This window comes from Lepidochelys olivacea (genome assembly GCF_965140295.1).
Source record: "Lepidochelys olivacea isolate rLepOli2 genome assembly, chromosome: 5".
Lineage (NCBI taxonomy): Eukaryota > Metazoa > Chordata > Testudines > Cheloniidae > Lepidochelys > Lepidochelys olivacea.
In genome coordinates this window covers 73,840,600-73,855,724 of record NC_140415.1, presented here as the reverse complement: position 1 = coordinate 73,855,724, position 15,125 = coordinate 73,840,600, and the positions used below count along the sequence as shown (strand labels likewise).

The 15,125-nt window shown below is 41.4% G+C and overlaps 1 protein-coding gene across 1 annotated transcript in view; it reads left to right on the top strand.

Annotated features, from left to right (window-relative positions):
* The window catches only part of PGGT1B (protein geranylgeranyltransferase type I subunit beta), a 67,003-nt gene extending 53,257 nt beyond the window's left edge, over positions 1 to 13,746 (top strand). The window contains exons 6-9 of the mRNA XM_084629050.1: positions 41 to 86; positions 5,264 to 5,448; positions 5,957 to 6,065; positions 13,079 to 13,746. Of these exons, the coding sequence (XP_084485176.1) occupies positions 41 to 86; positions 5,264 to 5,448; positions 5,957 to 6,065; positions 13,079 to 13,260 (522 nt within the window). The 3' untranslated portion in view covers positions 13,261 to 13,746. The remainder of the gene's footprint in view (positions 1 to 40; positions 87 to 5,263; positions 5,449 to 5,956; positions 6,066 to 13,078) is intronic.
* Positions 13,747 to 15,125: the final 1,379 nt, after the last annotated feature.

Below are 15,125 nucleotides of genomic sequence, written 5' to 3'. Positions count from 1 at the left end.
TATGAACAATCTATTTCTGAAATGGCTTTTTCTTTTTCAGTCCTATGATAATGGGCTGGCACAGGGAGCTGGACTTGAATCTCATGGTAAGAGCCTTAATTTTTCTCCATTCTTAAAAACCTTAGCAATTAAATGAAGCTTCTCAAAACATTGCTGGGGTTTCAGCATGCATGCCTTTCCTCCCTTGTTGGTATTTCGGGTTTTCAGAGAAGTGGGGTGAAGAGAAAGCAATGAAAAGGTTCTCCCAGAACATGTGGGCTTCTTTCCTTGCCATGACTGGCTCCATCCCCAACACTAGACCAAATGGGGGTCCTGAGAATTTTCTTACTCCAGTATTCTTACCTCAGCAACTCTCCAGTCTCCTCCCTCTCTGTTCTCATTCCTCACTATGGGACAATTAGGTTTCAGAGTAGCAGCCGTGTTAGTCTGTATTCGCAAAAAGAAAAGGAGGACTTGTGGCACCTTAGAGACTAACCAATTTATTTGAGCATAAGCTTTCGTGAGCTACAGCTCACTTCATCGGATGCATAAAGAGGAAAATGCAGTGAGGAGATTTATATACACACAGACCATGAAAAAATGGGTGTTTATCATACACATTGTAAGGAGTGTGATCACTTAAGATGAGCTGTTACCAGCAGGAGAGTGGGGTGTGGGGAGAGAACCTTTTGAAGTGATAATCAAGGTGGGCCATTTCCAGGAGTTAACAAGAACCTCTGAGGAACAGTGGCGGGGTGGGGGGATAAACAAGGGGAAATAGTTTTACTTTGTATGATAACTCAACCACTCCCAGTCTTTATTCAAGCCTAAGTTAATTGGATCCAATTTGCAAATTAATTCCAATTCAGCAGTCTCTTGTTGGAGTCTGTTTTCAAAGTTTTTTTGTTGAAGAATAGTCACTTTTAGATCAGAAATCAAGTGACCAGAGAGATTGAAGTGTTCTCCGACTGGTTTATGAACATAAAGGAATAAATGGACACAAATCAGATGTTAAGAATTATAACATTCATAAACCAGTCGGAGAACACTTCAGTCTCTTTGTTCACTCGATTGCTGATCTAAAAGTGACTATTCAACAAAAAAAACTTTGAAAACAGACTCCAACGAGAGACTGCTGAATTGGAATTAATTTGCAAATTGGATCCAATTAACTTAGGCTTGAATAGAGACTGGGAGTGGTTGAGTCATCATACAAAGTAAAACTATTTCCCCATGTTTATTCCTCCCCCCTTCCCCCCTCTTGTTCCTCAGACATTCTTGTTAACGCCTGGAAATGTGCTGGAAATGGCCCACCTTGATTATCACTTCAAAAGGTTCTGTCCCCACACCCCACTCTCCTGCTGGTAATAGCTCATCTTAAGTGATCACGCTCCTTACAATGTGTATGATAAACACCCATTTTTTCATGGTCTGTGTGTATATAAATCTCCTCACTGTATTTTCCACAGTATGCATCCGATGAAGTGAGCTGTAGCTCACGAAAGCTTATGCTCAAATAAGTTGGTTAGTCTCTAAGGTGCCACAAGTACTCCTTTTTCTTTTTGTGGGACAATTGTTGCAGCACTCCTTCCTGATACACCCCAGTTCTGCCAGCTGTGGATGTATTCTATAATCATTTCCTGTGTTGAATCACAGAGTCTGCTTGGGGCTGAATTTTAAAACTACAGTTAATTTTTATTAAAAAAGCAAATTGTGACTCAAGTCGGGAATTTTTAACTTGGTGCTTTTCTGGAGCACAAACGTTCCATTTATCCCTTTGCAGCAACAGACAGTGCTGAGGAAGGTAGGCACACCCTGGAGCAGTTGGACCATCCCTGATTTTGAGACTTTGTTATGTTTATCTGAAGCCTACTAAATGCTAGTCGGTTATAATCTTACCACGGGTTTTTACGTAATTGCATCCATGTTTTTCCATGGTATGTTGAAGTTGAAAACAAACTTATCAGAAAAAGAATCCATATTTAAATACGTTCATTTTAGTAACTTATCCATGGTCTTTTAGTATTCTATCCCATTTTGTTACTTTGGTGTCTCTTCTCCATGGGAATGGTTAGGATGAAAGTCCATGGGCCTGATTCTCACTGCACCAACTTCAAAGCGTCTTAACGCTTCCAGTGGTGTAAAGGGATCTTAGTCTAAATGAGACTCAGGCCCCATGTCTTATTGTATCTACAGCTTACTCAGGTTCTTCCTCAGGGCGCTTTTTTTTTGTGGGGGGGGGGGGGAGTATTCCAGGGGTCGGCAACCTATGGCACACGTGTCAGACAGCACGCAAGCCAATTTTTAATGGCACGCTGCTGTCTGCAGGGGACCACGGCAGCATGCCATTAAAAGTCCGGCCCAGCCCGCTCTTCTCCGCCCACCGCTCTCTCCTTGCAGAACAAGCAAGCTTCCGCCTCTTCCCCCAGCGTGCTGGGTTCCTGCCCCTTTTCCTCTCCCTCCCTGCGGCCGATCAGCTGGCGGCCCTTGCTACGGAGGGGAGGGAAAAGCGGAGCCGCAGCGCGCACTCTGCTCTGGGGACCCTGGGGAAGAGGGTGGAATCGGCACATCCCCTCCAGTCCACGGCCATGAGCCGCTCAGGGCAGGGGTCTGGGACCGCACCCACCCACGACCGCAGCCTTAACTCCAGCATCCCACACACACAAACCCAGCCCCCTGCCGTGACTCCTGCACCCCCCACACATACCCAGCCCCCCACACTCCATGCCCTAACTCTTGCGCCCCCACCTCCTCACCCCCACCCTGAGCACCAAACCGGAACTCCTGCATCTCCCCCTCCCCCAAACTCCCTCACACACTCCCACCAGCACCCCTCTCACCAAATGGGAGCTGCCCAGGTAAGCGCTCCACACCCAAACCTCCTGCCCCAACCCTGAGCCCCCTCCCTCATTCTAGCTCCTGGCCAGACCCTGCACCCCAACCCCCAGCCTGCTCCTTCACCCCCAGCCCTGTTCTCAGTGCACTCCCACCCTCATCTCAGTGCAGAGAGAGGAAGAGAGTGGCTAGAACCAGGGAGAAGGTAAGTACCTACTCTCTGTGGACAGGGCCGGGACCCCAGACCGGCAGCAGGTTGAGCGGGGCCGGCGGACGGGACCCTGGCTGAGCGGGGCCCTGCTCAGCCCACTGCTAGCCTAGGTGAATGGAACCCCAGGCCGGCAGCGGGCTGAGCAGGCCGGCAGTGTAAGATCAGCATGTTAATTTAATTTTAAATGAAGCTTCTTAAACATTTTGAAAACCTTGTTTACATACGACAATAGTTTATATATTATATAACTAGACTTATAGCGTGAGACCTTCTAAAAACGTTAAAATGTATTACTGGTACGCAAAACCTTAAATTAAGGTGAATAAATGAAGACTCGGCACACCACTTCTGAAAGGTTGCCGACCCCTGCTCTATACAGAGGCTGTGGCACAGAGTCCATATCTAATTACAAGGAATAGATGGAATTCTTGGAGGTAATTCACCACTGTTTTATCTACATGAGTGGTTCTCAAAGTTTTGTACTGGTGACCCCCCCCTTTCACACAGCAAACCTCTGAGTGCAACCCCTCCCCCCTTATAAATTAAAAACACCTTTAAAAATATATTTAACACCATTATAAATGCTGGGGGTAAAGCGGGATTTGGGGTGGAGGCTGATACCTCACAACCCGCCACGCAATAACCTCACAACCCCCTGAGGGGTCATGACCCCTGGTTTGAGAACCCCTGATCTGTGTTTCAGAAAATCTTGCCAGCTGAGTTAGTTTCTTTATGACTTCCAAGCTATCTGGGATTTCCCTTCTGGTTCCAGATTTCTCTTCAACCTCACTTTAATGTAAAAGTCACAATTTGAGTATTGTCGTGCTAGCACTTTGCTGTTATAACACGGGTCCTCAAACTTTTTCATAGTGTGGACCACATCTTAACATAGGTTTTTTCTTATTGCCACCTCCCCTCCTGTTTTCACAGAAAGTCCCCATGGCACCCACAGTAACTGCTTATATAGAAAAGTGATTTTAGGGATATATATATAGTGTGGGTATGTTTGCTCTCACTGCAGTTCAGTAAGTGGAGTGAGCAACCAGTTTCTACTGGACCACTGAAATTTAAGAACCTCTGTTACAGTGCATTTTGCAGGGGCTTCTATAATGTGTAGCAGTGTGGAAGCTGGGAATGGGAAGAGTGCAGAACTGCCAGTAGCGTGTAACTGGCTCAGTCTCTAAGCCAACAAAATACACTAAATTATCTGCAGATTATATTCTGTACTCATAGATTAGTAGCCTGATTGGGAGATGTCTAGTTTGTCCAATTCTGAGTGTCTCCATTCTAGGAAACCTAGAACTAGTATCTGCTTAATAGGCAAGTGCTGAGAGCCATTTATAACAAGCCTACCTTTACTGCTATGTTTTTAGCCCACTACAATTGTGGGGTCACTGAACTGATATGGGAGACATTTTAACAAGGACATTTATGTAATTGTGTAACTGCAGCAACTCATCTGGGTGATTCATCAGCATTGATTAGCTTCAGGGGGAGTGTCTAGCCTTGTTCTGTTAGGACTGGCAATTGGATTGTAGATGAAACGTAGGAATTTGGGATGAGGAAGGGTGGGTGAATGAGGTGGTTCAGCAGCCAGCTGTTTACGGGCCTGAAACCAATAAATCTCCAAGTTGGAGCAGCAGCAGGAAGAAAACCGCTATAGTAAATGCTCTGTAGGAATTAAAGGTTGGGAGGGGTTAAGGAACTTTCTTCCCCTCCCTCTTTGAAGGGGAGAGAAACTTCCACCATATCACTCCTAAAGTAAATCTAATCAGGCATGGGAAAATTTGGTGTATTTTGACTGAAGCCTTTTTTCTTGTACTGGAATGATGTGGCTCGCTCATTCGCTCAGCCTGCCTCTTTAAATGTGACACCACTGCTTCAGATTCCTGCTTCCCATTAGCTTGTTTGTGTAATGTTACGTATGGAAACCAGTCTGCAGCAGTGAGTAGTGGTGGTGCCATGGCGGTGGGCAAATGAGCGAGAGCATTTACATAATGAGGCAGCACTGAGGCCCACCAAATTCCATTTGTAATAGTATGTGTAATACTTTGACCTCTGTGTTGGATTAAGGATCACCTTATTTGTCTGGATTTTAGACTTCAGACCTTTCTGAACTCCTTTACACAACTCTGTTTGTTTGATATTTTGTACTACTACTTGGTATCTTGTCTTGTCTTAATCAGAAGTTTTAACTTCAATGAAAAAATGTTGCAGAAACAGAATTATTTCTTACAGGTGGCTCCACGTTCTGTGGTATTGCCTCACTGTGCTTGATGGGTAAATTGGAGGAAGTATTTTCAGAGAAAGAACTGAACAGAATAAAGAGATGGTGCATAATGAGACAACAGAATGGCTATCATGGACGTCCCAACAAACCTGTAGACACCTGCTACTCATTTTGGGTAGGAGCAACACTTAAGGTAATACATATATTGTAGCAATTATATTAACCTGTTTGACTTGGTTAACCAACCTTCATCTCCTCAAGTTACAGAGTAACAGCCGTGTTAGTCTGTATTCGCAAAAAGAAAAGGAGTACTTGTGGCACCTTAGAGACTAACCAATTTATTTGAGCATGAGCTTTCGTGAGCTACAGTTCACTTCATTGTTGCATCCGATGAAGTGAGCTGTAGCTCACGAAAGCTCATGCTCAAATAAATTGGTTAGTCTCTAAGGTGCCACAAGTACTCCTTTTCTTTCTCCTCAAGTTAGTTATAGGCAGTGCAAATAGGCTTGATCTTTGAATTACTAAACTATTTTGATCTCTGTACATTTATGTACTGGGCTACACATGTCTGCTGCTTCCTTGCAAGACGACAGGTTACTAAAACCTACCATAACTATGCCCCAATGCACCACTTATAGCTGATAAAATGGTAAAGCTTCTCTTTTAATAGGTATTTCTGTAACACTGTAACTTTTTTCCAGCTCTTGAAAATATTCCAATATACAAATTTTGAGAAAAACAGAAATTACATCTTGTCAACTCAAGATCGTCTTGTTGGTGGATTTGCCAAGTGGCCAGATAGCCACCCAGGTAAATTTATTTCTCAGAATCTTGATGTGTGTTGTGTTGCAAAATGTATTCCAGTGGTCCAAGAGGTGGCTCATTTTTAACACAAATAAAGGAATATTTTTAATTCTGCCCCCCTCAGAAATATGTGCAATAGTAAGCCATAACATATAATTGGAAAGCTATATTTTTATAATGTAAAGTATACATCTCCCTCTGCCCCTTTTCCTTGTTTTAAAATGTCACAAATGAACTGCCCATTATTGAAAGAGAAAATAGCAAACAACCTGGTCATACTATTTAGTATCTGAATAGTATTTCCATGTATTTAAAATAATTTTATCTAAAGAGCATAGATTGTGTAATGGGTATCTTTATAAGGGCCCATTTACAAATATTCCAGAGCTTGTTCTTTTTAATAAACATACTAAGAGCACATCAGACAATATTGCGAATGAAAAAGCTAATGCAAAAAGCTTAGAGGAAAGTACAAATGGTACCTAAAACTTTTCATCTATTCGTAGGCTTGCAGAATTCAGTTTTTACTTTTCATAACAATAGATTTATTTTTAAACATTTTTATTATCCATTTAAATGTACACTGTTGAAAGAAATTATGCAGTGAGTTTCAGGCAGTGGGGAAGACAATATTTAATGAGCAAGGTTGAGATTCCAAAAGTTAAAGCTTCATAACCATTCAAACACAAATTGTCAACATCACATGTCCATATAAAAAGTCAATATGCTTAATCTTCATGCAGTGTCGAGAAAAAAATTACATTGACTGTGTAATAAGGAAAGTTTTTGTATTCCAAATGCATTAGGAATCTAAGAACAATTCATCAATGTTTTAGGAGAAAAAAACTTACTCTAACTCGCAAATTGAAAAACTAGCAGGAGTCTCGTTCAGCGTGAGCCTGTGTGCAATTGCACATCAACATCAATGTGCAGTGGTTAGCACATACAAATTCACTACATTCTCCACATTGCTTGCTTAGTGAGGGAGACGTAGTTTCCAGTTACAATACAAGATGCTCACTAGATGCAAACATGTACACAACTATTAAAAATACAGGATAACAGTGCAACATGTTTGGGATATATTTGTATCCCATATACATTTTTGCTATAAAAGAAATGTTCTTCATACTAAAGTCTTTTTTCCTGACCTGTGTACATGTGACAAGATCCAAAAACAGTACAGTTGGAGGGCTACTAGTTGGTGAGCTATCACAACTCACAGGGTACACCATTATCCCAGGAATGTGGATGAGAGTTAAATAAAACTCCTTAATCAGCATTTTTCTTTCTTCGCCTACCTGTAAATTTCAGTTATTTATAGACGAAAATTTTTTTATTGATTTGTGTGTACAGTAAAATTGACATTTACTGACATCAATAAAAATTAACCCCTTTCATGCCTAATTATGTGCTTGATATATGTGTAATAGCTAGAACCCCTGTATGTGTAGTTTTTAGAGCTCATCTGAGTTTAGGAAGGAGGTAGCTCAGTTCCAGATATTAAAAATTGGTGGCATTTCAATAATGGGTAATCAGATCTTGGACATAATTTGAAAATATGGAGATGTAGCAGAATGTGAAAACAAACTTCGCACTGGTAATAACTCTTGTAGCAGCATTTAGGATAAAGGATAGAGAGGATAAACCGTCTCTAACTCACGAGAAGAAGATAAAATGTAGCCATAATAAAGGCAGCAACTGTTCAGTATCCACGTGTGACAGAAATTTCAGCCGGGCTATATTTTAGTTAGTAGAGCTAATTTATGGGCACATATGAAAGAGTGGTTCTACTCTTATAATAAGGGCATTGAGAGAGTCTGTTTATCATATCAGTGTCCAGGTCAAATGAGCTCACTTTGCACATAGAATCATAGAATATCAGGGTTAGCAGGGACCTCAGGAGGTCATCTAGTCCAACCCCCTGCTCAAAGCAGGACCAATCCCCAACTAAATCATCCTAGCCAGGGCTTTGTCAAGCCTGACCTTAAAAACCTCAAAGGAAGGAGATTCCACCACCTCCCTAGGTAACCCATTCCAGTGCTTCACCACCCTCCTACTGAAAAAGTTTTTCCTAATATCCAACCTAAACTTCCCCCACTGCAACTTGAAACCATTACTCCTTGTTCTGTCACCTGCTACCACTGAGAACAGTCTAGATCCATCCTCTTTGGAACCCCCTTTCAGCTATCAAATCCCCGCTCATTCTTCTCTTCTGCAGACTAAATAATCCCAGTTCCCTCAGCCTCTCCTCATAAGTCATTGTGCTCCAGCCTCCTAATCATTTTTTGTTGCCCTCTGCTGGATTCTTTCCAATTTTCCCACATCCTTCTTGTAGGATGGGGCCCAAAACTGGACACAGTACTCCAGATGAGGCCTCACCAATGCTGAATAGAGGGGAATGATCACATCCCTTGATCTGCTGGCAGTGCTCCTACTTATACACCCCAAAATGCTGTTAGCCTTCTTGGCAACAAGGGCACACTGCTGACTCATATCCAGCTTCTCGTCCACTCTAACCCCTAGGTTCTTTTCTGCAGAACTGCTGCCGAGCCATTCGGTCCCTAGTCTGTAGCAGTGCATGGGATTCTTTCGTCCTAAGTGCAGGACTCTGCACCTGTCCTTGTTGTACCTCATCAGATTTCTTTTGGCCCAATCCTCTAATTTGTCTAGATCCCTCTGTATCCTATCCCTGCCCTCCAGCATATCTACCACTCCTCCCAGTTTAGTGTCAACATAACTGCCAGTCCTGCAGAAACTCCTCAGGGATCAAGATGAGTTCTTTCCTTCTCGTGCATGATCCCCAGTAATAGTCTGCAGTTCAAATGAGGCCCCCAGTTATACCTGAGCCAGTCCCATTGGTTTTCATGTTCCGTGGGCTTGCACAAATGTAATTTACGGAGACCTAGGCCTTGTCTATATGCAATCTTTATACCAGTTTAACTATATATTGGGTAGGAAGGGTTGATTTTTTTTTCTTCCCCTCACCCCCTCCCCCCTGCCAAAATACTTAAATTGGTATAGTCCATGGTGTGGACACAGTTGTTATATTTGGTATAAAAGTGCTTTATGCCAGCATAGTTTATTCCCCTTCTCTACAGGAATTGCTATACTGGTATGAGCACCTTTGTACTCCTTACTGTGTCCATGCTAGGCGCTTTGTATCACTTTAACTATTCTGGTGTAATTAAAGTGGTATAATTTATGTATATAGACAAGGCCTTAGTAAAGTATTAGTCTGGGAACTGGGTCTGCAGTGCTAATAGAAATAAAAAGTCAAGTTAGAAGAAATAATTGAATACACATACAGAGCAGCTGTATCGAGTAAGATGTTACTTTTACATATGGTCCTCAGAGTAAATCTGTACTTTAAAGGCTAAAACTCATGGCCCATCATTGTTCGTGCTTGGAAAGGCAAACAGTGCTTGTGGCTTTTCAGCAATCTTTCCTTCATCCTGTAACCCTGCTAATCCTGAGGCTATCTGAACACTACTTTCAGCAAGAAGGGGTTTGGGGTTTTTTCCCAGGCTAGACAACAGCTGTAGCACCTCAATATTTTCATTAAGTCTCAGTTACCTCTTAATTTTTCTTCTCCTCCTTCCCTTCTAAATGTCATTATTCTTGTGATGTGCCCAAGCTCTTCTGGTCTAGGAAGCAAAAGATTTGACATTGTTTCTATCCCAGCCCCCATATGCAGCTTTACCAGCCAGTTGTCTAGTTTAATTATTTTAGTGACCTATAGCGTGGTATAAGAGGAGCTCCAGAGTGTTCCTGTTGCATTAAGAGCCATTTAAGCAAATCCTCTAACCAATTTTTTCCATGAAGAGCTAGGATACTTTGTGCTGAATAAGGAAGAGTTCAGATGAAACTGTACAGGAAAAAGCAGCATTCTTTGGACACTGAAGTCTTGTGAGGTGTAGCTGTATTTGCTGCTGCATCTTGTTGATCAATCCTTACCATTGTAAGGCAACTGAAATCCCACTTTTCTTTATCTACATGCACATCTTGCTTTATTAATACACCAGAAGAAAGCAGCCTGTTGAAAAGCTCAACTGTATGAAAGGTTTCTTAAACATATTTTAAACAACAAAACTGTGTGTATTAAAGATAAGACTCAAGACTGAAATTTGGATAAAAATGAACCTTCCTACTTCGGTTTTGTATTGGGCACGCATATACTCACTATGTACTTCCTGCAAAGCATGTCTGCTGTGTGCCTGTAACATTTGCTCTTTTTTGAGAGCATGCTTGTGATAAACTTAAATATTCTTCCTGACCACAAAAATGGAACAGGCAGGTTGAATGTAGAACTGCAGGGATTATGAATGTTTTATCCTGGATCACTCTGGCAGGATCTGCATCTAGGGGGAAAAAAATCACCTGATATAACTCTCTGCTAACCTTGGCAGCGTCCCGAAAGCCTGGATATCTCCTAATAACAAATTAGTATATTTTCTTTGTTTTTTTGCTGCTGCTGAATATCAACTATGTTAAGACTTCACAAAATTACAATTGCTGTGTACGTCTACTGTGATACCTTTTCCCAGCTGTTTTTTTTTCCATGTAGCTGCTGACAAGTTCATGTTCCTGCTTTTAAGAAAAGCTAGAGAGGCATAGTTGAAAAGAGACTATCCTTCTTTATTAAAATGCAGTTCTACTCCAAAGGGAGACTGACTATAGAAATGGCATAACATTCCACATTTGCGAGTCAATGGCTTCTGTATCAAATGTGCACGGTTTAAATGATTTTTTTTTTTTAAACTGTAGACAGCCCCTGCAAAATCAGCCTGGGATCTGAAAGTCAGACTATGTTCTCCTGTTGTAAAGGTTCTCCCAACCTAATTTTGTTCTCATTTACATCTGCAATTCAAAGCATGCTGTCAGTGAAATTATAGAGCCCTGTTGCTTTCATTGTAACAGAACAGAATTTGAAGATAGTGAGGACTGCATAGGTGGCCCTGCAAACTGAACTTAACAAGTCTGTTGATGTATGGGCCAGGAAAGATACAGTTCATTATCTTTGTGCTGTTTTGATCTGCAGAGCTGCAAGTTTGGATTAGTGTAACTCTTGATCCCTGGGCTGTTAAATAAGAGACCCTGTTCCCTGTGTGTGTAAAATCATTGAAAGTACACCTGTAGCTGAAACACTTCAAGTTGATTCTCAGAAATTGAGGAGAGTAATCTAGACAGATATGTGCATACAGGATTGCAGAGTACATCTTTATCGTTGTTTCAGAGCACAATAAATTAAGCCTTTCAACACCCTTGTGGCATTGTTATTCCTATTTTACAGATGGGGAAACTGAGACAATGATTTGTCCAGTGAATCAGGGTCACTGCAGATATAAAACGCAGAAACACTTGACTCATAGGCCTGTGTTCTGTTCATTAATTAATCATATACTCTCCCTAGTATTCACATACGGCAAACAAAAGCCAACTTTTTTCTTTGTTTAAAAGGCTTTCACATTGTTAGGCATTTAAGAAGATTGCCCCTGTCTCACATTAATTCTGCTGCTGCTCAGCGACAAGTATCAAGAACAATAAGAAATCTGTGTTTTTGTTTTTACAACTGTCTCATTAAAAACGAATGATTCCATTAATATCCATTTCCCCCTCACTACTTGTGTGTAGATCCCATTATGTTTAAAGCTTCAGAGGAGAATACAAAAAAACCCCTAAGATCTCGAAGCATACAGAGAGCACAGGTGAGGCAGAAGGAAAATGGGAAATAAAGAATTAGCTTGATAAAACATGGAGAGTGAATAATGTGAAAACAAACATGCAGGAAACATTAAATGTAAAGGTATTTGAGTACAACAGCCTAAATTGAGATTTGGCAAGGAAGCCATGCAAATGATACTTGCTTCATCCAGTTGCTGTGTTCCATGGTTGTCTTCTGCCTGTGTGTCTTATTCACAAAATATTTGTCTCCACAACTCCTGACCTTCAAACGCCTTGAGATTTTTATTATCACTTCAAATAGCCTGAACTGTGCACAGCTTTTTCTGTCACAGTCAGTATGTTTTGGCTGGCATTAAATTCTGCACTGTCCTGCACAACTTCAGAGCCTCTGGGTTAAATCTACCATATATGGGCAGTCGGGTGGTACTCTGTAAAGGGGTTTCAGTGAGCATGCTTGGGGAGTTTTCCCGTGGGTGAGCTGTTGCTGGCAGACACATTTTCAGTGAGGTCACCCAGAAGGAGATGTGTGTGGTGAGCATGTTTCTGTGTGCACAGCAACGATGCTTTATAAGGATGCTTTCTGGATATTTGGCTGGAGTATGTGCAGATACCTTTTTGAAAAAGATCAGTTTGGTAACTGTGAAATGACAATGAAACTGAAAAGGTTATGGAGCCTTGATATGGTTGGGAGTGCCATATAAGAGGTAGCTTTCTTCCCCAGCATTAGAGAAATCCCCATGGATGGGCTGGTAGAGGTGTTATGGTGGTACTTGAACTTTCCAGATTCTGCCTTTTCATAGCTGCTAGTACCAAAATACAGCTTGCTGTTTTAATGAACAGTCAGCTATCATCTATGCCCTCATCTACAGAGGTTGCTGCTACTGTAACAGGAGTAATTTCTCTATGCTAAAAAAAAATCCTCCTGTTTTAGAAGGAAATATTTTTAGAGTGCCTGGGAGGGAATGCTTTAAATAAGCTCCTGACTCTCTCAGGCTCTTCCACATCTCTGTCATGACCTCTCATATGTGATCAGCTAGGTGGGAGAGCTCTTTACTGAATAAAGTAGTTGTGCTTCCTAGAGTCTAGTCTTAGGACAGAAATTCCAGATCATCTCCTCATACTCAGTGTGTGGTAGGACTTGGTTAACTATTATATTTTATATTTGGAGTTAGAAAAAGCCAAACATAACTAGGAACGTCTGTTTGCCATTTATCTTTCAGTGCTTGGCTTAAAATTGGTTGGTGTTTTGGAACACAGAAACAGTTGGTTATTACTGCATGATACACCAGGAAGCATTTACATTTTAATGAACTCCCTTGCTATTTTGTTTTCAGATGCTTTGCATGCATACTTTGGGATCTGTGGCCTGTCGTTAATGGAGGAATCGGGCATTTGCAAAGTTCACCCGGCCCTGAATGTAAGCACAAGAACCTCTGAGCGCCTTCAGCACCTCCATCAGCTCTGGAAAACTAAGGACTCTAAACAGTGTTCAGATGACGTGCACATCTCTACATGACTGATTTAGACTCAAGCTTAGTTTGGTAGCATAACTGTAGCCCAGGGTTAAAAGCCATGTATAACCAATGTGCTCTTTTTAAGTGCTGGAGTCATACAATCAAATCCATGTTACTGGCGTCTCTTTTTTAGCGAATGGCCTTTAGCCAGTTGTTCACTGGGATAAAAGGAAATTTCAGTTGTGTAGAAGTTTGCCACTGCAGACTCCTGAAATGGCTCGTACTTCTAAGAAATCCCTTGAGGCAAATTTGTTTTCATTTGTATTTTATTTTTTAAAATTTGTGCATACTGTGTCAAAGTTTATAATGGGGGAAGTGTCTTCAAAATCTGTTTACATATTATCATACAGTATAGCACTGAACCTCACAAAGTTCTTAATGATCGTCATGTTTGGGTAGAGAAACCCCTATGTTAGGTCTCAGTTGAAAGTAGATGTCAGCTTCCATAACCTTTGTAAACAAAAAATAAAATTATTTTATTCAATATAGACAGGATTCCTAAAGTTGTGTGGCATTATTACATTAATTCCATAATCCCCTTGTATAGCTCAAACTAGGCAGATGCAATAACTTGATATGAAGTATTTATTACCTTAACGAGAATTTAATTAAATATTTATGGCATATTAACAATGGGATGGGAAAGTAACCAGCAGAATCCTGGGGGTATAGGTACCTTCTGGCAAGGTGCCATCACAGAGGGTTTCTGAAGTAGAGTGCCAGAAATGTTGGTAGTGTTATACCACTCAATTACATCTTGATTTCTTTCAAAATATTTCTTCCCTTCTATTTTAAAGAAAAAAGTCCTGATTCTCTTTAAAATGTCTGAATATGAAGAGCAGAAAGTTGTATTTTAAAATTACTGTTTGATGCTCTTTTTTTAAATAGTTTTATTCCAAATAAAGTCCAATAAATTGAACATTTTCAGCCGTTTGCCAATATAATCTCTAGTTGTATCAGACTTGAGAGGTGCAGTTGAGGTGCTGTTCTGAGTTCAAGCAAATCATTTTCTAGCCATTGCATTTGACACAAATCTCAATTGCTTAAATTTCACAGACATACAGCAGGAAAATGCATGATACACCTAACCTTGCTGTAACCTCACTGACCTGCATATCAAAAAGCCACAAATTCTCATTTAAAAACAGATTTTCAGCTTCACTGTTCACTGAGGAGCCACTGCTGGAGGCCAAATAAGTGACGTGCTCCTGACATCTGCCTAAAACTGATCCAAGAGGAGAAAATAAAGAAGACCTTGGCCTCTTCATGCTGATGGACGAGAGTGACCCTGGGGTTGGCCTTTCCAGCTCATTAGAAGTGAATGGGGAGGGTAGTCCTCTTCCTTCCACATAGGGAACTGGCAGTGACTATCTTTAGTTCCTCATGGTGTGGGGAAGTGCAGTGATGGGGCATTCTAAGGTTACATCAAGCTGCTGATGAAAATAGGGGGTGGATGTTGTTGGAACTAGCTTTTCTTAAAGGTGTTTCTTCCTTGTTGGAGAACCAGCTGTCAGGTTTCTCATGGCAAGAACCCACCACTTTCCCAACTATTGGTTGGAGCAGCAGACTTGAGAAGAGCAGCACTCGTAAGTTGTTCTTAGCGCTAGTGCTGAAAGTGGGTGCAAGTGATGAAATGGCACTCCTTTTATTGGCCTGGGTGGGGAGTGACATCTCCTGCACTGACTGTGCCACTGTACATTGTGGATTATACATTAGAGGGTTCTCTAATGTATGGCTGACAAGAGTCGCACCTTGTGCCTGTGATCTAGCCTTGCAGTCTTTAGGGAAAATCTTGATGAAAAACCACAAGAAATGGGACTTCGGTGAAAACAGTGAGTCATGGCCAAATCCATAACTACTTTTAAAT